The sequence below is a fragment of the Manacus candei genome, unplaced genomic scaffold, assembly GCF_025592945.1.
Source record: "Manacus candei isolate 608988 ecotype Guabito, Panama unplaced genomic scaffold, ASM2559294v1 h1tg000034l, whole genome shotgun sequence".
NCBI classification, from domain to species: domain Eukaryota; kingdom Metazoa; phylum Chordata; class Aves; order Passeriformes; family Pipridae; genus Manacus; species Manacus candei.
Genome location: NW_026138082.1, coordinates 6531142 through 6552920, shown reverse-complemented (window position 1 = coordinate 6552920; position 21779 = coordinate 6531142). Strand labels below are relative to the sequence as shown.

At 39.0% G+C, this 21779-nt stretch overlaps 1 protein-coding gene and 1 long non-coding RNA gene across 16 annotated transcripts in view; one reads left to right on the top strand and one right to left on the bottom strand.

Annotated features, from left to right (window-relative positions):
* Positions 1–21779, top strand: part of TRMT11 (tRNA methyltransferase 11 homolog) — a 105621-nt gene that overhangs the window by 15810 nt on the left and 68032 nt on the right. For 6 of the 15 annotated variants that reach the window (XM_051792221.1, XM_051792219.1, XM_051792220.1 and 3 more), the window contains exons 11-12: positions 730–861; positions 4798–4918. In XM_051792221.1, the coding sequence (XP_051648181.1) occupies positions 730–861; positions 4798–4918 (253 nt within the window). The other 9 variants (XM_051792216.1, XM_051792230.1, XM_051792231.1 and 6 more) reach the window with 6 other exon arrangements.
* Positions 9–4038, bottom strand: LOC127473097 (uncharacterized). The gene is made up of 3 exons (XR_007905277.1): positions 3751–4038; positions 2355–2443; positions 9–440 (listed from the first exon to the last, which is right to left on the bottom strand). It is a non-coding gene; the product is annotated as an uncharacterized LOC127473097 (long non-coding RNA).

The following is a 21779-nucleotide window of genomic DNA, read 5'->3' as shown; positions in this document are numbered from 1 at the left end:
AGGTAAGCTGTCTCATCTGTTGTAGAATATAAATGTCTTAATGGAAATCTAGTCATAGTTTTAGAATCTTTACTATTTCTTGGTCGGCTATCAACAGTTAAAAAAATGGTGGCAATATAAATTAAAGAAGAAAAGCCCTTTTTACTCTGTTTGCAAAACCAGTATGTCATTTCCTGAAATCATTTTGGTTTTGTTCTCCCTGCTTATCATTTGTGTGTGTTCAGATTTCGAATCCTATCTGTCACCTCTGTGAGCCATCATTACCTTTTATTTCCTATTCTCAGAAAGTTCTCTTCAGTCTCTGTAGGCTGCAAAATCAGTCTAAAATAGAATACCCCTACTTTACCCCAACCTCTGCTCTTTTGGATTTCCACTGCTCTTTTCAGAAATAGGTCATGGCTTCTCCACTGCCTGGCCTTCATTTTCTTCTGCGTTTTGCTCTAAATTGTTAAGAAAGCTGTTAAGAAACAACTATTCCCAGTATAACTGTGATTCTTTGACTTCAAATACTAAAGATGATAGTCTGAAAAGCCAGTTATGGGAACTTGCAAAGTCATATTCCTCATATTAGAAGTTGTATTTCTGGATTGTCACAATTAGTTTTGCAAGTGTCAGATAGTGCTTTTGTGGTCTGTTTTTGGTTTGGGGTTTTTTTTAGTTATTATTTTAAGAAATGTAGGTTTTACCCGTGCTTTTATGTTTGTTTACACTTGTACATTTTTTGTTTAGCACAGAAAATCACATCTTCGTTTCATCCAATTATCATCTAAGTGACATCTTTTTTGACCTGTTGAAGTTTGCGGCAGAATATCTGGTGATGGGAGGAAGATTAGTTTACTGGCTGCCAATATACAGGCCTGAGTATGTATTGTTGATTTCTGTTATGTTGTAAGTCAGAATGGCTGCTGCACTCTCACTGTGTTTCTTTTGGGGCACAGTACAGCTGGAGCTTCCATAGCACCAGCTCTCAAGAGTAGTGGCCAGACTTCGTATTTTAAAACTTTGTGTGAGGAAAACCAGATTTTGAAATAAGGTTTTTGAATGGCGATAATTCCTGACTATTACCAAACAGAAAAAGCCTTAGTGTGTCATTGCAAATGTACATCCAGTGAGTTGAGGTTTAAGCTTAGGAAATTAAACTTTCAAGGTACGTATTAGAATGTGTTTCTCTAGAGTAATTGATAAAGATGTGTGACAAGGTCCTATGAAAAGCATTCTTGGTTCTTTGAAGTTTGGCACTACTAATTTAGCTTTCTTCTGAGAAATAAAAGTCAAATGACCAAGAGATGGTAGTGAGAGGCAAGAATCATAAGGGAGCAGCCCTGTTAAGGACGAGAGGGGCCAGCAGAGACTGCGGGATCCTGTCTGCTCAGTAGTGCAGCCTGAGTTCAGAACTGAGTTTAAAAGGAAAGACAGCTGTTTGCATACCTTACTTAAGCATCTCTTAGATAAGGTTTGATGGTATTTTTGTTTTGGCTTGGGTTTTTTTTAAACTGTTTCGCTGTAAAGTGAAGAGTTCTGTAGGTTTTTCAAAGTATCTTCCAGATACAGATGTGCTCTGAAGGTAGTTTTTACAATGTCAGATGTTTCTGTGTACAGTCAAAATATTACTGATGAATAAAGTGGTGGTTGTCCCTGGTTTCATCATGGAAATGGCTTGTGCCAGTCCTATATATCCTATATATCACACGCTTTGAAAATTTGGAAATCAAATGGAGCCATTTCTTTTACGTGCTGCTGTAACAGAAGAGTGCACTTAGCAGTTTGCATTTTTTTAATAAATGATAGAATTGGTATCTTTAGGCTTTTTTTTATTGTGAGATAATTAAAAAAACAAAGCAATGAATACCATTAACAGTATTATAGCTTGTTGTTCAAAATGTCTGTCTATACATGCTTAGCCCCAACAGACTGTGTGTGATTGTGAATTCTAAGATTTTAATGTCAATAAAAACAGTTTGGATTTACTGAATTTATTCTGTTCATCAAGATACTAGAGTTTTTCTGTCTGCTCATTGAACTTTGATAAAAAACATGTTTCCTCACTTCAAATAACTTGGGAACTGCACGTTCAGGATCTACTTTGGTTGCTGTTTTGGGGAGGTCTAGTTAAGTTGCCTCATAAAAAGTGAATTTGTACATCCTACTGTGAATTGAAATACTGAAGTCACTATATTAGCATGGAATATTAGTACAGTCAGTTTATTTTCAGTTGTAATGCTGAACAAAGGAACAGACATTAAAACAAGTATGTAGGGGGAAGGGAAGATACTTTCTACTAACATATTGCATTATCAAATATCCCTTGGCAACACCTGCCTTCAATTTCATTTCTTGAGATCCTTGTGTATTACCTTAAATTAAAGCCAAAACTGGATTGAATTGGGTGTCTGTTAAAACCACTGCTTCTGTATTCCTTACTTGATAAGGTTCTGAGTTTTACCTGAAAGAATGTAGAAATACATGCATTAATGCTGACAAGGCTTTTTAACAAACTGATAATGATCTCTCCTTCTGCAAGATAGCATCTCACTCCGAAGTTTACTCTTTCAGTCTGACATTGAAGTCATTGTTGAGTCAGAATTCTTTTAATTCCTTTGCAGTCAGTCTTTTATAATGTTATATATTTATAAACTTTATGTATAAACTTTATTACATATATTTTCTATATATATTATTGTATATATAAAAATTTAAGATGATGTGGTGGAGTGCCTACCTTTGTAGGAGAAAGAGCGAGTTTGGTGCTACTAGATGCATCGAAAGTCTTGTATAATAGAAAGAGCAGTTGAGAAATAATTTTATTCTCCTTTGTCCAAAGCATGTTCTGATGTCAGCTAGCGGAAGTAGCAAGTTGATTCCACATGAGAAGTGACTGAAAGGTTGTTTTGCAGTCTGGAAGTTTTGAGGCAAACAAAGAGGCAGTACTGTTTGGGGTTCTTTTTTTCTTATTTACAAATCTGTGTTTGGTATTGAGTTACTTGTTTAACAGCTCACTGTTATCTTAAGAAATACCAAGTTTTCCATCAGCACCTAGAGGGATCCTATTTTGAGTTGTGTTACATTTGTCTTCTCTTTCTCCCAGAACAATACCTTTACTTTGTAAAGTGCATTCATAAAATCCACCTCTTCACAAGAAAAATTCAAAACTCCTCTTTCATACCTTATAAGTTGAAGTGATAGGTGTTTCAGTTGTTTAGTTCTGCATTTTGATGTCTGACTCCTGTTGACTCCCAAGCATTGGAGAATCATGAGAGCAGACATTTTGTACAAAGTCATAGTCCCTGACAATACCAAAACCCATTTTCTGTGTTATGTGGAAGTAACTATTACATGACAACTTATTACAAAAACTAAGACTAAATGACTGATCTATGTTTCAGTATATGGGAAGGGTGTCTGATCTCATGTTTATTATATTAGCTAGGTCAATACTTCTTGCTGCTCTAGTCCCATGCAAAGGTGTCTCAGTTTTACTTGACTCCATGCCAAGTCCGCAGACCCAGCACAAAAACCTCTGGCAAAGAGCAAAGAAAAAAAAACTATGAAAAATCCAGCCGAACTATATTAAAATAAATGTATTTACGTACATTACAGTCAAATACAGTTGAAATACTATATACAATCCCAAAAGGGAAAGGAAGGGGAAGGGGAAAAAAAAAAAACAACAAAAAACCAAAACAGATATACACAATCAAAAAAAACCCTCAGGATCTAGCAAACTAAAGAATTAGCAAAAGAATACCTTACTACTTTCCTTGGGATAGCACAATCGCCCAAACACCACCAACCACACTGTCGGACTCCAGATCAGCAGGAACAACAGGCCCCGTAGGCCCAGCCAGGCCCCAGCTCCCCCACAGAAACGAGACCGGCTGTGGGGAATCTGGTGTCTCCAAACCTCACCAGAAGGGAAGAGAGGAAGAGGCTTCTCTCTCTGTCTACTTATATGTTTGGATTACGTAAAGGAATAGGATGGAATACTTCCTTCCTTCCTTCCTGGCGACCAGGAAGGAAGGCCTAAACTCAAAACCATTACAAAAGGTCTTAAATCTTTAAATTCCTCTTTCAGCAATAGAAATAGAAAGATTGAAGGCAATCTAGAGAAAGCACTTTCTACAGAAAATAGTATGCATATGAGATGGGGCATTTAAAACACTAACTGCTTGCTTCTATAGATAGGATTTAATTGTAAGCCAGTGTTGCTGCTATCTAATGCTAAATGATAATGGATTTTTTTTCTTGCCATTAGAAAAAGTAATTATGATGAGATAGGTTTGTAACACCAAATGTTGAAGTCCAGGAATGTCATTGTCTATTAAGATCTGGCTTAATAAGATTTGAAATTGAAGCATAATGGTCTCTTTTTAGGGAGCCGGAGTTAAGTCTCTTATTCGTGCAACATCATATACGTTGGCTGGAATATGTTTTTAAAATCACAGCTCCCATTGGATAAGTTATTATTTCTGGTTGGCTGAGATATTTTCTACTTGACATTATAGAGGCAGACCTGTGTGCATACATTAATGTAATTTAAATACACATGAAAAAAGGGGGAGGGTTGTGTCTCTTTACTGTGAGCTTTTAATTTATTCTATACACTATATGTCACAAGATGATTGAAATATATGTTGTCAAAACTCTGGAGCACCGATATCTGAATTTCTTTAATCAGATTAAAGTGCATAACAACTTTCTAGTGTAAACCTTTTTGTGAAGAGTCTGTAAGAATTTTGTTTCAGATACAAGTCTTCCACTTCATGAGCTTACAGCATTATGAATGTTAATTTTTTCCAGATATACAGAAGAAATCATTCCCCGCCACCCGTGCCTGAAAATTATTAGCAACTGTGAGCAGATGCTTTCCAGCCACACATCAAGGCGCCTGATTACCATGGAAAAGGTGAAAGAATTCAAGGTAAGCTTGAATTCTTGATTATATTGTGTAAAATAGTAGTTATAGCATTCATGACAAGTTTGTGCTATTCACCAGTTGATCCTTATTTCTATCACACTTGAGTTTTTATGATCAGATTTAGAGCTTCTGGAAAATTGGGTAGTGATATAAGGTTTCTGGTTTGGTTTTTTTCCTTTTTCTTCTCAGTTTTTGGTAAACTCTTCATCCCAAGCAAGCCCCTGAATAGTGTGAAAAAGATCTTTGAACTTATGGTTACTTGTGAATCCCATCCACAAGTTTGTGGATCCCATCAAGTTTAACTTGATGCCCAAGTATGTACTAAATGGCTTTGTGGGTCTTTCAGTACAGGTAAACCATATTCGATACTTCATCTTTAGAGCTCTTAGTTTTTGAGATAATATTGAAGTTGTGAAAGTACAGTGAAGCACACTGACTCTTTTTTTGTTTTGGGACACACTAAGTGGCTCTCCTGAGGCACTGAGGGGAGGAAATATTGCATTCAGGTCTCCTTTCCGTTCTCGATGCTTCTCCCACTCAATACTGTTAAAAGAGATGCTAAGCAACTGTGAGACAAATTCTTAATGAAAATGCACACAGTGAGCAAGTGCTTTTAGTACAATCCCTGTCAGTTGGAAGAGCTGTTTCAGATGGCAGGAGATACAGTCAAACTGCTGTGTCTGCATGGTGCTTGCACTAATAACACAGCAGGGTTTCAGTACTGTGCTCATAATGCTCATGATAAGTGGAGTTCTCAAGCAACACCTGAATTTTTAAAAGCACCATAGTTGGAGTCCAGTGTCGGAGCTGCCAACTTCACCAGTAGCGAACCAGGAGGGTAGATGCTGAAAATTTTTGACATGTGTGTCTCAGGGTTTTCAGGGAGGTTTTCTGCAGGAGTTTTATTAATACCAGTGCTGTAGGATAACATGTTCTAATCTAAAAAATATATCCACCATTCTGTGATTAGACTTTTGTCATTTGTTATTCTTGTTTTGTGCATCACCTGTTCTTCAGTACATGATTTGACAGGTTCATGTCTGGAAATGCTTAGCTCTGAGCACCTGAGAATATTTGGCAGGCTTACTGCTTAGATAAAACTGTGCAAGTGCTTATATTCAGGACTCCAAATGTCTGATAATCTGAAGATACCAGAACCCATGTATGGTTTTTGATGATGTAAAACTTATCTAAAGAACAAAATGCATATTGAGTCCTTAGCCAATGCCTGCCTGGTTTAGGGTCTTGTTTGGTGTCTAAGATTTCCCCACCTCAGTATCCCTTACTTGGAACATGGCTTTTCCTTTCTTAATATCCTGAGCAACCTTTGAATTGAATATTTCTTTGACTCACCAGATGTGATCATAAAATTCAATAGATAGTGTTTTGGCTGTTTTCTTAAATGAAAGAGTGAATTTTTATGAATATGAAAACATTTATGTTTCCAGACAGTTCCTGTCTGTTTTACTAAACTGGTCTGTAACAGACCCTCACAGCTGCCTTTTAATTCAGCTTAGTGCAGCACTTGCAAGTGGCTAAGAAGTTCTACGAATCATGTAGTGTCATTATGCAGTTCTTTGGTTTCCCCAGGGTTTGCCACCAGTAAGGAATTGCAGATTTCACAGCAAATTTGATTTCACTGTTAACACTCTAAACTCTTAAATGAAGATGAATTCAGTCAGTTACTGAAATTGATGGTGCATTTTGTTTTGAATTGTAATAAAAAGGAGACCAAAATGAATGCAAAAAGTGAGTATGTCTAGGTGAAGTATTGGTCTATTGTAACTAATCATTAACATGAAGATCATATATGTTGAATTAAAAGCCTCACAAAAGGTGGTGTATAACTCACTGTCTAGTGAGCATCCAGTCTGTTCTTTTTAAGTTTACAGTGAAATCATGCCAACTGGAAAAGATTTCTTACTGAACTCAGTGTTGATATGAATAGGCTTTTCCAGCATATGCACAGTATGAGCAGAGAAGTTGTTTGTTTATTAACATTTAAAACTTTTTTTTTTTTTAAATTACTGTTTCAGGCAACTTTTGCCATTGTTCCTCCCAGCACAGTGCTCACCCCAAAATTTCCATGTCACATGGTCACTCCAGAGTTGTTACTGGTGTAGAATTTTTCCTGTTGAATTTAGCAGTGTCTGTTCCTGGATATGACCCTGTTGTCCCCGTTTTGGTAACTGGTCCGTTTTGTTTATAGCTGTATAATATTAGTACAAGTGGTTTCTGTAGCTACTGTCCAGTACCAGATGTGGAGTGGTAGGAAGAGGTGATAGGGCTAGGAAGAATGTTTTTCTTTAAACAAAAACTGAATGTGGGTGATTACCCTGGAGCCAAAGTGAGACATGCTAGATTTATAAAAATCTTTAGAATATCACTTAATATTTGCCAAGATTTCAAGAAAAGCAAAACTTTCTTGTTATCATTAAGCGTCCTCCTCTCTTCCACCTCTGTCATTATTTACTGGAGATCTGTAACACCTATTTTAGTGTTGTCTTTACAACAGATAAGTGTTGAGTTGAAAACTCAAAGTAGCTAAAAGCAATTTGGTAACTTTTTGACAAGAACTTTGTTGGTTTGCAGTTGTCACAGAACTCATCATAAAACATTTCAGAGCAACATTTATGTGGTAACTGCTGCTTGCAATTAGTCTGCTGTTTTGAGAACTTATATTATTCAAAATAAGAACCAATGGTGATGATAAAGAATGACCAGAGATTAACAAACATCTCCTGTTCTGAATTTTACAAATAAAAGAAGAAGTCTTTGTCTTCTTGGTAGTGCTGACACACTAGGGAAAGAGCTGACTTAGTGCCAAGTAGGCTGATCATTGCTGATCGGTCTTCTAAATTATTTCTTGGGAAGTCTCACTGTTTTGTGTTAAATAACCAATTATGCCTTGAAAACTACATATGGTTGTTTCAAAGGAAATGAGAGAAAAAAGTTACTCATCCCTGGATGCAGCTGTGTGTCACCAGCAACACTGCTTATTTCTCTTCCAGCATGTCAAGAGAAGGAAAGAGACTGTCTTCCTTAAAACCCTATGGTTCAACTCCATTCCCTGAATTTAAACTTTTTTTTCTTAGGAAAAAAACAAAAAAGGAAAAGAAAGTTAAAAAACATCCATGTTAACTGCACTGGACAGTTAATGCGTTTGAGGGAGACTTGACACTGCCCCTGACACCTTCCATAAGAGAGATCTCTTACTGCAGAATGTTCCTGTCATATATTTAGTTTGCATATTCTAACAATTTATGCTACTCAAGACAGAGAGTAACTCAGGATGTTTGACTGATTTCCTTACTGAAACAAGCTGCTGCTTGATGCCCAGGCCAATTCTAGTGCAAATTGTCACAATAAATTCTTTAATGAAGAGTTTTTTGGACAAGCATTCCTGGTGTTCAAGTTGTACCCATTCAGCTCCCTGATACAAAATGTCGTAATTTAGAATTTGTTTGGAAATCATTAGTTTCTGAAATCCAAGAATTTATTTTACTTTGATCAATTCTCATGTTGCCCATAAAACTATTTTGACTAGTAAATGCTAACAGTGAGTGTTACCTCCAGGTAGTTCAGGATTTCTTTAATTTGTTTTTCCCTCTTTTAAAGAACAATTCACAATCTGTTGATTTTTTTTGGTTGTTGTTTTTGGTTGGTTGGTTTTTTGTTTGGTTTTGGGGTTTTTTTTAAGCAATCACCATCTTTATTAGGCAGTCATGCCTGTGCAGGAGAGAGGTAGAGAATGAAACCTCTTAAACTGGAATTATTGTGATGTGGGCCAGGAGCTTCCTTTGTAATCTCTCCCAATAAACCCATGCGTAGCTGCAGATCTCTCATTTAGTGAGCAGAGTTTTGCAGAGCTTTTGATGAGGCCTGGATTTTCAAGACAGATTCTGCTGTGGAGTGGTGCACCAAGCCTGTTTCCAGGCTTGAATACAGATGCTCCTATTACACCTGTGCTTTACATGAAGTTTGTTCTCTTACACAGTATATCCTCTCTTTGCCTTAATCAGCTTGGGGATAGAGGAAGGAGAAGTTTCTTTCCTCTTTCTTCTCTTCACCCTGAATCAGCATTTTGTTTCTTACAGAATCAAGATGAATGGTGTACACATGTGTGACCTCTTAGAGGTTGTGGGGATTATGCTATTGAGCATAATAAAGTGACATCAATAAGCATAACACTGTTTTTAGAAGTCCCATCAGTTTTCTTTAGCACTCAGGTCAAAGTTTGATGTATTGTTTAGCTTATAGCATTGCTAATGTTAGTTGACAAGTAATTGTGTAAAGCCATAATACACAATGAACTAAACCTTTGTATATGTTGTGGGACAGTTTTCTAAACTATATTGTTGGCTGGTGTCAAATATGTATTATGTATAGGGATTTACTGTATCAACTTTCAGAGGTATATGAATGCTGCACAAAAAAATTTTCTCTGATTGTGCTTCAATAACTGTAGGAACTCATTTTAGCTGACTGTGTTCCTCTTCTGTTTGTACCTGCCTTAGTGATGGAATTCACCAGATGGCATTTTTTTCTGGAAAATACATGTTTTCCTTTATAAAAGTCTGTGTAGCATAGTACCTGTGCTCATTCATTCATGTAAGGGTAAGATTCTTGTGATGCCAGACGAGATATTTTCAGTGATGCAGTGCTGTTAAAACTGACAACTTGCATAATTTTGCTGTACAGAGTAGAATAATGGAAGTTTGAATGAGTACATTAAGAAACACAAAGAAAAACTAACATCACAACCAAAATCTCTTTGTCTACTTACAGCTTGTATTTGATTAATGTCAAATGAGAATTCATGGCATACGGAATTTCATTTCTGTTAAATGTTAAGACTTTAAAGTAGAATGTATATGTTCTTGTTAATCCTAGTGGAAACCTTAGCATTCTATTTTATAAATTCTTTAAATCAGTCTAGTGTCTTAAATGGGTGCTGTTGAATTGTAAAAAAAACCTAACTACTTTACCCTTACTTGTGTTTGAAAAAGTCTGGAAGCAAACCAGTGGCAATACCTACTGAACATACTGTCCTGAAGTCTAATGCTTGCATTTTGATACCGTGCAGGATCAAGATGAGAATTCTTACTTGTTGGATGGCCAGTATATGCCATACAGGGGACACAATTCTTTCCGTGAGAAGTATTTCAGTGGTGTGACAAAGAGGATTGCCAAGGAAGAAAAAGACAATCAGAAGTAAAATATAATATAAACAGATTAAAAAATGAGAAAAGAATGGAGATCGTGTTTCTTTGTAAGGACATCTGGATATGAACATTCATTTGAATGTTTCAGAAAAACAAATACTGCTTTTAATTTTAAAACAAGATGAAACCCACAACACAGGTTGAGAGCAGTTCTTTTTAATTAGCTTTGTTTACAGCAGATTTTATTGTACAAGTTTTTTGAGTCTTATTTAATTTATATTTGTACTTTCAAGTACTAATGATGATTGACTAAAACCATTATTATTGTTCTTTCACCATTAACATTTACAAAAAAGTAGTAGTATTATTTGGCTTCTTAAACTGTGAACATCTGGCTGTTTGAGAAACACATGGTGGTGATCAAGAATTGCTTATTAAGAAGATAATTTTCATTTGTTTTGGTTTTTTGTATATGGTACACAATAAAACAAGATTGTCGTGAGTTTTTTTTAATTATTGCATGCAGTAATTGCTTGAATGAATTCCACTTGCTCTGGCTGAGGTCAGAAGTATTTAAAACAAACAAAAAATGCAAAGAAACAACTGGGCACGTGCACACCCCACAAAAAAGAAAAGGAAAGCCTCTGTGACCTGACAAACTCTGGAGAGCCTATTAAACCCTGTGAAGCCTGTCTGCATCTGAAGCTCATCTGTACCTTGGATTTGCTTTTGCATTCCTAAACCTTGACTCTTGGTCAAGCCAACTGTCTGCAATTTTTGGTTCATAAATTGATAGTTAAACCAGTAACAACAACAGCATAAAATCAGTAATGGTTCCCTAATGGTATTAAGCCTAATCAAATCTTTGAAACTGAAGCTGTATTTGTTAAAGGGCAGACTTTGCTGAATCCACACCATGTCCATCATGAAAATACCTCATTTGAAAACCACTAAGCCCATTAATTCAGGATGTTAATGGTCCTTCTCATTTTGGTGGTTGAATATGGCCACATATTCTTCAGCAGGGCATTGATGAATGCATCTACTGCCTCCAGCCAGAGGAACCCCGCTTCTCAACTTGCCACAGGTCGCCAGCTATGGTCATGTTAGCATCTTTGTAGATCATAGTTTTTAAGTGCCTCTCCAAGGAAGGCACGAGTCATTGTGTGTATCTGATCAAGTTCATTAACTGAATTTGCTCTTCTGTGTATTGTGGTCTTCAGCTGCAGAAGGAAAGCTTACAAACTCAGTGACAGCTTTGTCTGACCTTCTGGATCTAATTTGTTGTGTGTTAAAAAGTTCTCAAATAGTGATTTTTTTTCTCTGTTTCCATTATAAATCACTTTTTTTTGAGACTTCTTATGTCAACCATATAATAGTTGTTCTGGGCTAAACTTGGAGCAAGATCAAAAGTTCAGAAAAGTTTTCGAAAGTAGAATTTGAATTGATCACTTTCAAATATTACTTCAAAAATTACTGCTTCTGAAAACCTGTCTTCCTTTTGACATTACAATTTGGCATTCAGCTTTTATTACTTTACAAATTAAAATTACTTTCAATTCTTCATAGGCAAGAAATTTTTCTAAATGGATTTATTATGCCTTTATAACTTCATTTTCGTAAAAGTTCCCTTACACAGACATGATCTACATAGTTATACAGAAATGAAGGTAGTGGCAAATCTGGCTCTGTCTGTTCAATGAAAATGATTGAGTTTATTTCTCCTCTGCCTGGTCCAACTTTTAGTCCCTTCAGCAGTGGTGCTGTAGCCTCTGTTTAGCAGTTCATACATAACAGCTCTATCATTACTCAAGAATACCATTTTGAACAGATACTGCAAGTGTATTTGGGGTACTGCATCAACACCCACTAATCAAAAATCGTTTAGAATTGAAATCAGATGTTCAAGCTCTGCTGATCCGCAACTTTAAAGCTATAATTTGGAAATATTCCTCATGTTTAAATTTCTCTTTGTTTAATGTGCACGCTCCAGCCTGTTGTACGTGCAGCCTTGCAAAGCACAGGCATGTATAGCTGTAGAGCCGTGACACAGTCCTTGCCCTTGCTCTGTCTAAGGACTGACAGGCGGGTGAGTTATCCTTTCAGCAGGACTTGGCCATCCATGGCCGCGGTTTCTGGCACTTTCGTTCAATCTGGTTCCATTCAGTCTCTTTCTGAGTAGTTCCAGTTTCCTGTCCCTGGCGGGGAGCATCACTTCACAATCCCGCGCTGAACTCATGCCGTTGTCATTCTCTTCTTTGGGGTGGTTTATGCCATTTTCCAGTTTTTAAAGATAAATGTTATTTTTGGAATGCTTTGTTGTGCTGCAGCAAATTGGATGGAGGGAGGAGCTGAAAACAGCTGCGAGGTCATATGGTCAGAGGCTGTCTCTTCCTGTAGGGAGCGATTTGTTGAGGCAACAAAGGGAGAGAGCCCCTTCTTTTCGCAGTATCCCTTTACCTGATGTTGGTGTTCCTGGCTGCAAGCCTCCTGCATATCTACGGGAAGAGGAATTGGAAAAATAGTGGAAATAGATTTTCTCTGCAGTCGTTGTGTGTCCTGCCTGCTCTCTCTCTCTCTCTAATACTTTAATTAGTAGCCAATATGACCAAGTGTAACAGAAGGTCAAGGTTTGGTGATGTCTTACCAGATAACAGGAAGGTACACATTTTGTTGAAATAGGCAGAAGTGTTGAAAAAAAAAAGACCTAGTTAATCTCTTCCAAGGAAAAGGCTGTAATACAAGTTCAGCTCTCATTAAACATCAGAGAACCCACACGGAAACAAGGCCTGGAGACAAAATGTTTTTTGTTCCTGCTGTGACAACCAGTGCTGCCCCTGCTGCTTCTTGGTCTTCTCTTTAAAACAAAGAGACACAAATAAAAGCATACAAAGAGCTTTTTTTAGATGGAGCATAAAGGTCTTGGCTGAACTTTGCACTTCTACCCAAGGTACGAGACAAACTCACAGAAACTCAGACTCGGTAGTTTCTCCTTATCACCAATGAGAGGAGTAGATGTATCAGCTTGGTGAACTTCTCAAGAAGAGTGCAATTCTCCCTGTAAACCAGCCTAAGAAACTGGTGTCTGTTAGCGGAATAACATCTGACTCTGGGTCTCCTCCAGTAGAGAAGCAGTGTTGCCTCACTGGATATGGACTCTTCAACAGCAACTCTTGAAGGCTGGTTTTGGTGGACCCTTTATTCCTCTCTGCCTTTCAGCAGGGCTGGAAGGCTGTAGTGGAAGTGCTTAACTGTTCAGTATCAATTCTTTTTTCCTTAGAGTAACATTGTAGCTCAGAGCTGGGACTTAAAAGAAGGACATAGGTATCCATGCCCACCACAGTTGGCAGAAGGCAGTCAAATTTTTGTGAGTTCTCAGTCAAGCTCACCTGTCCAAAATTACTGAAAAATGTGGCTTAGAAGATAAAGTATGGGCTTTCTCTCTGGCTGTTTTGATACTGGTTGAATGTAGAAACGTTATAGGGAAAAAAACACCTTAATAATTCTCACTATTTGCTTTCCTTCTATCACCGCTTTTTAAGATTTCTTCTCAATGGTTATTTCCACTGTCGCCAGGACAATTCCACAGCTTCAAGGCCACCAGCCAGAGAAGGGTGGCACAGAGATGGTGACACGGGCACTGTCCTCTGGTCACAGGTTTTCCAGAGACAAAAAAAATGTCCAGTTGGAGCAGGCAAGACTGAAGTGGGTGATATGCAGTGGTTACAGGTTTTCCTGTTGGACAATAAGCAGCTCTGGGATTACCTGACAGGAGGTCCAGCTGCTAGCTCAGCTCCAATCACCACAATGTCCCTCTTTTCTGACTCTCCTTTCCACCCCTTTGTAAAAGCAGAGAAGAAAAATTTAATATGTTCGTTCTTTGCTGTTTAGCTTGGTTTGCAGTTTAAACTGAGGTCCAGGGTTAAACAAGGCTGTCTTTTCAGTCTGAAGATTTCTTCCCTGCTCCTAAAACAAACAGAGTTGTGGGTACCCAGGAGAATGAAGAGACTCTCTCCCTTTCTTTCGTGTTTGCTATTTGGAAAAAAAATATGTTTCTTTAACTTTATTCTTTCATATAATTGATTTTGATGATCATTTAATTTAAAACAGCAAAGTACATCTTACCTGCTTCCATGCTACCCTTTTTAATATATTTCTGTGATGTTCTCATATTGGCTTATTGGACTGTAAAAATCTCTGTTCATGGATGTATCCTCACAACTGTTTTCTTTGTAGTTTTCTATCATGGATGCTGTTATTTTGTACATTGTATTTTGTACTGCTTTTATCAGCTACAGCTTTCCTGGGCCTGTGGGTGTGCAGGACACCACTCAAACAAGACGTCATCTCTCTGTTAGCTGAAACACCTCATCAGACGCAAGGTCCTGGAGAATGGACATTCCATCTGGCTACGCTAAGGATATTGGACCTTGAGACAGGTTTGCCAAGTAAGATCTTATACAGCTCTTGCAGGTTGCATAAAGTGAGGTGGGCAGCTGAAAGGTAAAATCCATTGATAGGAGGGAGATCTTGGTGTCTTTGCTGCCACTGTTAGGATAGTAGCTCACTGTACCCTCAGTGAGGTGCCCAGGAGAGGCTGCTGCCAGCCTATGGCAGACCAAGGCACAGGAGGCTCTGGCCATGCGTATCAGGTCTAACAAGGAGTACTTTGAGTACCACTGGGTAGGAACAGGATATTTTGCTTCATTTAAAATTCCCCAGAAGGTAATTTTTTAACATTCAGGTTTTGGGTGCTGGAGAGAGGTGATGATTGGCAATGATCATCTGAAATTCTAATCCAAATTTACTTTACATAAAAATGATGAAAATAAAAAAACATCTAAACGTGTAAAAACAGCATAGTATTATCACTGTTGTAATTCTCTCCAAAACAACATTTTATTTAGGTTCTTTTTCTTCCAATTAAAATGCCACTTGAAGTATAAAATTTTAATCTAAAACTTTTTCTTCATGGATTTGTTCTAATAATTTTTTCATTAATAAAGCGCAAAATAGCAGGTCATGTTACTGTATGTGATGGGACAAGTAGTTAATTCTAATCTTATATATATAACTGCTAACTAAACAATCTCATCTCCATAAGAAGATGGCATTGGTAAAATAGTCATAGTTAATCACAATAGTTCCTTCTCTGGAATCTGTCCCAAAAGATGTGATGTCTCTGACTGATGAGTAAGAATGAATGTTCTGTGCCATGACTGGACAGCCCAGAGTGTCTTTGCTTTATCCTGCGACTGATGTGAAAGATTTCCACTGAACACTTGTATTTTAGAGGCAAGACTCATGCTTGTTCTATCTATTTTTCTATTGATGTATCACTAGGAGAAATGCAAGTAGATAATTTCAGTACAGGAAAAATTTAGTTATGAAAGTTCTTAGCACCTAATAGGGAAGGTTCCTAAAATACTGTAATTTTTGGCTAGAGATGAAACATAGCTATGTGGAGAAAATCGTGTGAGTAGATGGGTCTTTTAAGTTGGAAGGATAGCTCCTTACACGCAGGCAGTCTTCTTCACTGAGCTGTGGTCCTGTCCTTTGTGTGAATGTATGTGGTAGGTGGAATGATACCTCTGTGGTCACAGTTCATACCTTTATAACCTGTTCTGCCCTTTAGGTTTGTTTTGAGGCTGTTTACTTAAAGCTATGAGATCCTGAGATTAGGGGTGCTAGGCAGGTGCAGTGGGTTTATTGCAATAACAGTTGTGGCAGAGACTAGGATAAACAGAATCATGAGGAGCACCATAGGACATAGACTCCTGTCTTGAAGAGAACCTTGTGTCTCATTAATAAGCAGACCTGTAGCAATTTAGGAGGATTTTGGAAAGTTCCTACTCTCTCTTCAAAATGCCTGTGTGACAGAGAGTACTTGTATGCCTTTGCTCAAACCTCATTCCTTAACACAGTAGTCCCTGGAAAAAGGGAATGAAATTACATAAGGAAAGGGGCTGCTATGAGCAGTGTGAATGTGCTGATGCATCCTGGGTGAATACAAGCACCCAAGCACCACCTGCAGTTGTTCTGCCTCCTCGTTCTGGTGTTCCCCGGAGTGACCTGACAGGCTGCAGGCTGAACTTGTTAAACTGCTGCTGTTTGCTACAGGGAATGACCTGCCAAAAAAATACACGGGCCTCGTGCCACTGGGGCCGGGGGAGTGGGCCCTCCCCTCTCACCCCCAGCCACCTTATGAAGCAAAGAAATTAATTTTATAAATCTCATAGAATAGCATTTTCAGCCTTTTGTAAAGATCTCGAAGACAAAAGATACAGATTATTTCTTAATTAAATATAGATTTTATTTTGGTTTTTGTTTTTACTCAAAAAGCAAACCAAAACAAGTTTGTGCCAAGAGCTGTTACATCCCACCCCCTTCCTATTTTTTTTTAAATTGTGTTTTTATAAGCCTGGAAGAATTAATGATGAAAGTCTTTCCAGCTGTGACTTTGCCAGGATCCCTTTCTGAAGCTCCTACTAATTTGGATTAAAACTGGATGGATGAAAGCTTTAAACAGCAAATCCTGGCAGTAGATTTGCTGAGGCCCCATGGCATATACTTCTCCAACTGTTCTTATCTTCTGAGGCAAAAAAGAAAAAAAAAGAAAATAAGCAAACATCATTTTGTAATTACACAGTTGTTAATGTTTTCCCCGCTTTTCCCCTCCCTGATCTAGGACACAGGGTCCCACCACCCCAGTAGCCTGCTGGGGCTCCTCTTTGCTGGACAGACCCCTGGATTTTGCAGGACAAGGTTTTGCTTGCAGAGTGGTGGGTTTCTTAAGCACTATCTCATACCAGCTACTCTGAATGTTAACAGCCAGTGTGGATTTTAGAGAGAGTTTCTGCCCTGGGATGTAACAGTTCAGAATGGCAATGCTGGGTGTGCAAGTCTGTCGTTGCAGGGACATGAAGCCACCAAGCTTCCTGAGTCCCGGCTGCTGGGTGTTCACCTCACTTGCTTAATTCTAGCAGTGTTGGCGCCGTGTTGTCTTACTGTCCAGGCTTCCTGGAGCCAGCAGCTGCAAGCTCTCCTACTGCCACAAACAATTAAATTAATTTCTTTAAATTGGACAGATCGATCTCTGGCAACTGGCCCATGTTCCTGCTCCTCCTCCCTCTCGCCAGGAGAGTCTTCTGGAAACTTGTGAGCTTATTAAGCCCTTGCTCAGTGTGTTCCTCTCTTCATGACCATGCTGAGTCTGAGGAAAGGCAGTGCTCCAAACACAAGCAGAGCCGTGGGACACTGACAACCTCTTCCTGTGGCCTTGCCAGAGGGTGTCCTCTTCACCAGTGCAGCCCCTCCAGGTGTGAGGCTGCAGCTCACAAAGGCATCTGAAAGCTACTTGTGAGCGCAGCTGGCTTAGATGCCGGCACTTGCCAGAGGGGGTGGCAGGAGCTCCTCACTGTAGATGTTCTAGGTGCCTTGCTGACCTGGCTGGAGCACCTCCTGCAAAGAGAAGGCACATGAATACTAACAGTTATATTTATGGCATAGTCTGTTAATAATTATGAATAACAGCAACTTTGCCTACTTGCAGTTTCTGGCAAATGTGAAGATTGTGAAGGGGGTGGCCACTGCTGAAGCATTATAGGGGGATGGTGTAGGCACAGCAGCATCTCCTGTCTCCACACTGTGCCTGCTGGCATGGAAAGATGTGCAGCCCTTCTTCTGTGGGAGACTTACCCTTCCCACTCATTTCCAGTGGTCCGAGGGCTTGGTTTTTATAGAATGTGCTCCTTGTCCCTCTTAGCTGCTGTTTTGCCCCATTGCTACTCAGCAAGTACGAGCAGATGTTTAAGAGGCTGCCTTAACTTGCCTCCAGCTGCTTCGAAGGAGCAGAGGAAATGCACAGTGACCAAGATCATCTTTCCTTCTCAGGATGCCTTGAGGTAGGGGTGAATATAGTTTTAAGGCGGCACCTAATCTTTCGTGTCAATGCCGTGTCTAAAGCAGTTATGTTAGTCTCCTTCTGGTCCTCTAGTGGAGAGGACCAAGTCCAGGGTGCTTGTCAGTCTGCTGTTCTGGAGCTCTTGGATGTGTACAACTCAGACTTCCTCATTTATGAGTTACTCTAGTTGGTAATGTCTGGTTTTTTACAGTACTTCTTTGTTTACAGTGAGGCCAGTTAATTCATCGTCATTTCATATACGCATATCAGCTCCTGCTTCTACTATGCTGGATAAGAATATTTATGAAATAGTTTTGCTTCTTCATTTTCATCTACTTTGTCCATCCAAAAATGAACCAATTAGGTTTTGATATACAAGAAAAAACAATAATTCAACAAACACATAAGAGAGCAAACAATGAAGATCAAAATCTCTCTTGCTGTCTTTTGGCAGTCACAGAATTTATTTCCTTTTGTCCTTTTGGCCATCTTATCAGGTTTCTGGCTTGTGATTTCTATAAGCTGCTGCCTACTTCTTTTTTTGCGGGTTATCTAAATATTTGCACAGCTAATTTTATTTCCCCTTTCACTAGATTGTTACTGTATATGTGTGATGCTTTGGGGGAGCTGATGGGTGAGATATGAATCCTCCTTGGGAGTACTGGATTACATTTCATGAAAGGTTCTGCAGAAGAGTTATTGCTCCACAGCAGGTCCTCAGTCTGCGGTTTCACAAGCATGGAAGCTAATGTGACAGTGCAGTGCTGCTGAAAGGAGAGTGGATTTGTGCCTTTTCCCTATTCCCTGGTCCTGGCTTTTCTCACCCTCTGCTCAGCAGAGTTGCCCACTCTTACACTGACTCTGATTCTTACTGGAGCCTTTCATGTGCCAGTTTAACATATTAAGAAAGCAGAAAACTGTTTATTTTGATGAAAATTTTACCCCAAGAGAGTGAATTTCTTTCTTCAGAGGTGAGTTGTTGGATCAGCTCACAGTAGTCATGAAATTGTGGTCTTGGTCACATCACTTCTAGACCTCAGGCTGACTGTGGAGGCTGTGCAGCTCCTTGCTGAATTGCCCAAGAACCTCCTGGCAGAAGGAAAGCAGCTTTTGTGTTACTGTGGGCTTTGTTAAATGTAAAATTTTGGAAAATTGAAGAAGAAAAGTCATTAACTGCCTTTCTTAACAGAGATTGACCATGCCTTTGAGAAAAGTGAGAAGGATTGTCTTTGAGGATTATTTATTCACTTGAGACTTAATGCTTTATTACATTTTTCCTTTAACTGAACAGCTATATCATGGCTTTACTTCTTGTGATCCAGGGACAGGGTTTGCCAAAGTTAACCCAGAAGTACAATTGGGCTTATGGTCTGTGGGATTTAGCACCTTGGAGGGGCATAAAGAGATTTGCAGCCCTGCAACACTTGCAGCCTCTCTTCAAATTCTGGAGGGTTTTAAGATGTAGAGTAGTAGTGTGTGTCACAGCAGCAGAAATTTCCTTTTTTTTGTGTGTGATTGTGGATCTTTTGTGTATTTAGTGCTCTCTTTTTTAGTACTTCCCAGTTATTACTTCTGTTTTCCTTTCAAAAATTCTCTCTCCAAGCTGATTTGGCTCATAATAGTTTCCAACTGTGTGAAACTGGCCATTTTGAAATACAGTATGTTTCTGATTTGGTCTTTGGCCTATTTGGATTTTATATCTCAGTGGCTACTGATTTTTACTGAGAAGTCAGTCCTTTCCTCTTGAAAGACTGTGGGACATTCAACACTCTGAGTGTGTTAGCACTCCTTTCATTTGGATGCTGCAGCAGGCATTTCAGAGAGCATGCCTGACTAGCTTGTGTGAGGATGTGCTGGTGTGGTGGGTTTTTTCTCTCTTTGGTTTTGTGAGACAGTCCTTGTCTGTGCGGATAAGGTCTGAGTAGCAGGACGTAAACAAGACTCAAGGTGTGAAATCAATGACTGGTTAATTCCACCCTGAATAATATGGAGAAGCAGCAGTGTTGTGTAGCAACACCTAGCAAGAAAACAGCAGCACACAGAGTTTTGGGAGGTGTTTGGAATGAGATGCCATGTGGGGACGTTTGTACCCTGTATGCTGAGATGATGAAGCAGTACCAGAGTGACAGAGCAGCTGTGACTGCATTGGGTAACCCAGATTTTATATCCTGCCTGAAGCAGAAGGTGGTTTCTGTGTGTGAAATGCAAATACACATTCATCTGAGGCTGGGAACATCTTCCTGTGTGGAACATCTGCCTTTGGGAAAGGAGGGTTAAAACTCCTTCTATACGGTGCTGTGGCCATTCTTTCTACAAATTGCAGGGGAGCCTAGGACTTCTTATCCTAGGAGCTTCTAAACCCATAGCTTACATAGTTACTTTATGTATTTATGTAAACCATCAGCTCTGGGGCCCTCAAGATAAGAAAGACATTGATCTGCTCAACCAGGCTCAGAGAAGGCCATGAAGATGGTCAGAGGGCTGGAGCACCTCTCCTGTGATGACAGACTGAGAGAGTTGGGGTTGTTCAGCCTGGAGAAGAGAAGGCTCGAGAGAGACCTTACAGCAGCCTTCCACCTAAAGGTGACCTACAGTAAAGATGAGGAAGGACTCTTTATCAGGGAGTGCAGTGATAGGACAAGGGGTAACAATTTTAAACTGAAAGCAGGTAGGTTTAGATTAGATATTAGGAAGTAATTCTTCCCTGCAAAGTTGATGAGGCACAGGAACAGGTTGCCCAGAGAAGTTGTGGGTGCCTCATCCCTGGAAGTGTTCAGGGGGTTGGAACGAGATGATCTTTAAGGTCCCTTCCATCCCAAAACATTTTATCATTCTATGATTCTATGATTTGAGTGTCTTGCATTCTTGAATGCATTTGTCCTCAGAAGATCCTTATGAAATAGATATTCTAGTTTTAGAAATGTGACGTACCCAAGGTCATACATGACATCATAGTGTAGCAGGAAAATGAACATCTCCCAAATCTCAGGCTAGCTCCCAAACCACTCCACCATCTTTTCTTCTAGGGCTGATCACAAGCAGCCCACACAGTATGTCCACTGGGATTTTTTTCTGTGCCAGGAGATCAGGGAAGCAAAATGTTTTGGACCTGTAAATCTCAATCTGGATCTACCTGTGAAACTAGTATTTTGGAGGGTTCTGTTGTAGCATTTAGTATTTTAGTGCTTTGGGCACCATTTACATTCATTTGCTTTCTGGCTGGAAAGAACCAATGATCCACAGCAGTGTACTAAAAATACATGAAAGAAAGAATGGTTTTAAAATTAGTGGGGAAATTCATGCTGAAATATAAAGTAATTGTCCACAATATACTGCATGTTCTCTTAAACAAAACTGCTTGATACCATGAGCAGCAGTGCAAGTGAATTCATCAATTGCTGTTAAATTTTTCTGGGCAATTAGTATGATCTTCAAGTAATACTTCAAAGGTTGCAATCTGCACAATTGGTTTCATTCACTTTGACTTGTCAGTTGTAAGAAAGGTACTCTTTATTTTATACTAAAGTATGGCAAACAGATCAAGACCTAGGAAACTGAGAAAATCAATCCTTTATTGTAGCAGTTATCTTCAAAGCTTGTCTGAAAGATTTTTTTCCACAAAAGACCCATCTGTGTTAGGATTTTCAAAGTAAAAAATGAATATTTGTGTTTGCTAATGTCAAGAAAGCCTAATTATGTATGGAGCATTGCTAGTTTGTGAGCACTGATGGTGCTGGGACTAAAGCACACTCATAGAATTTCATTAAAAATAGTAATTGGGGCTTATTACTCCACA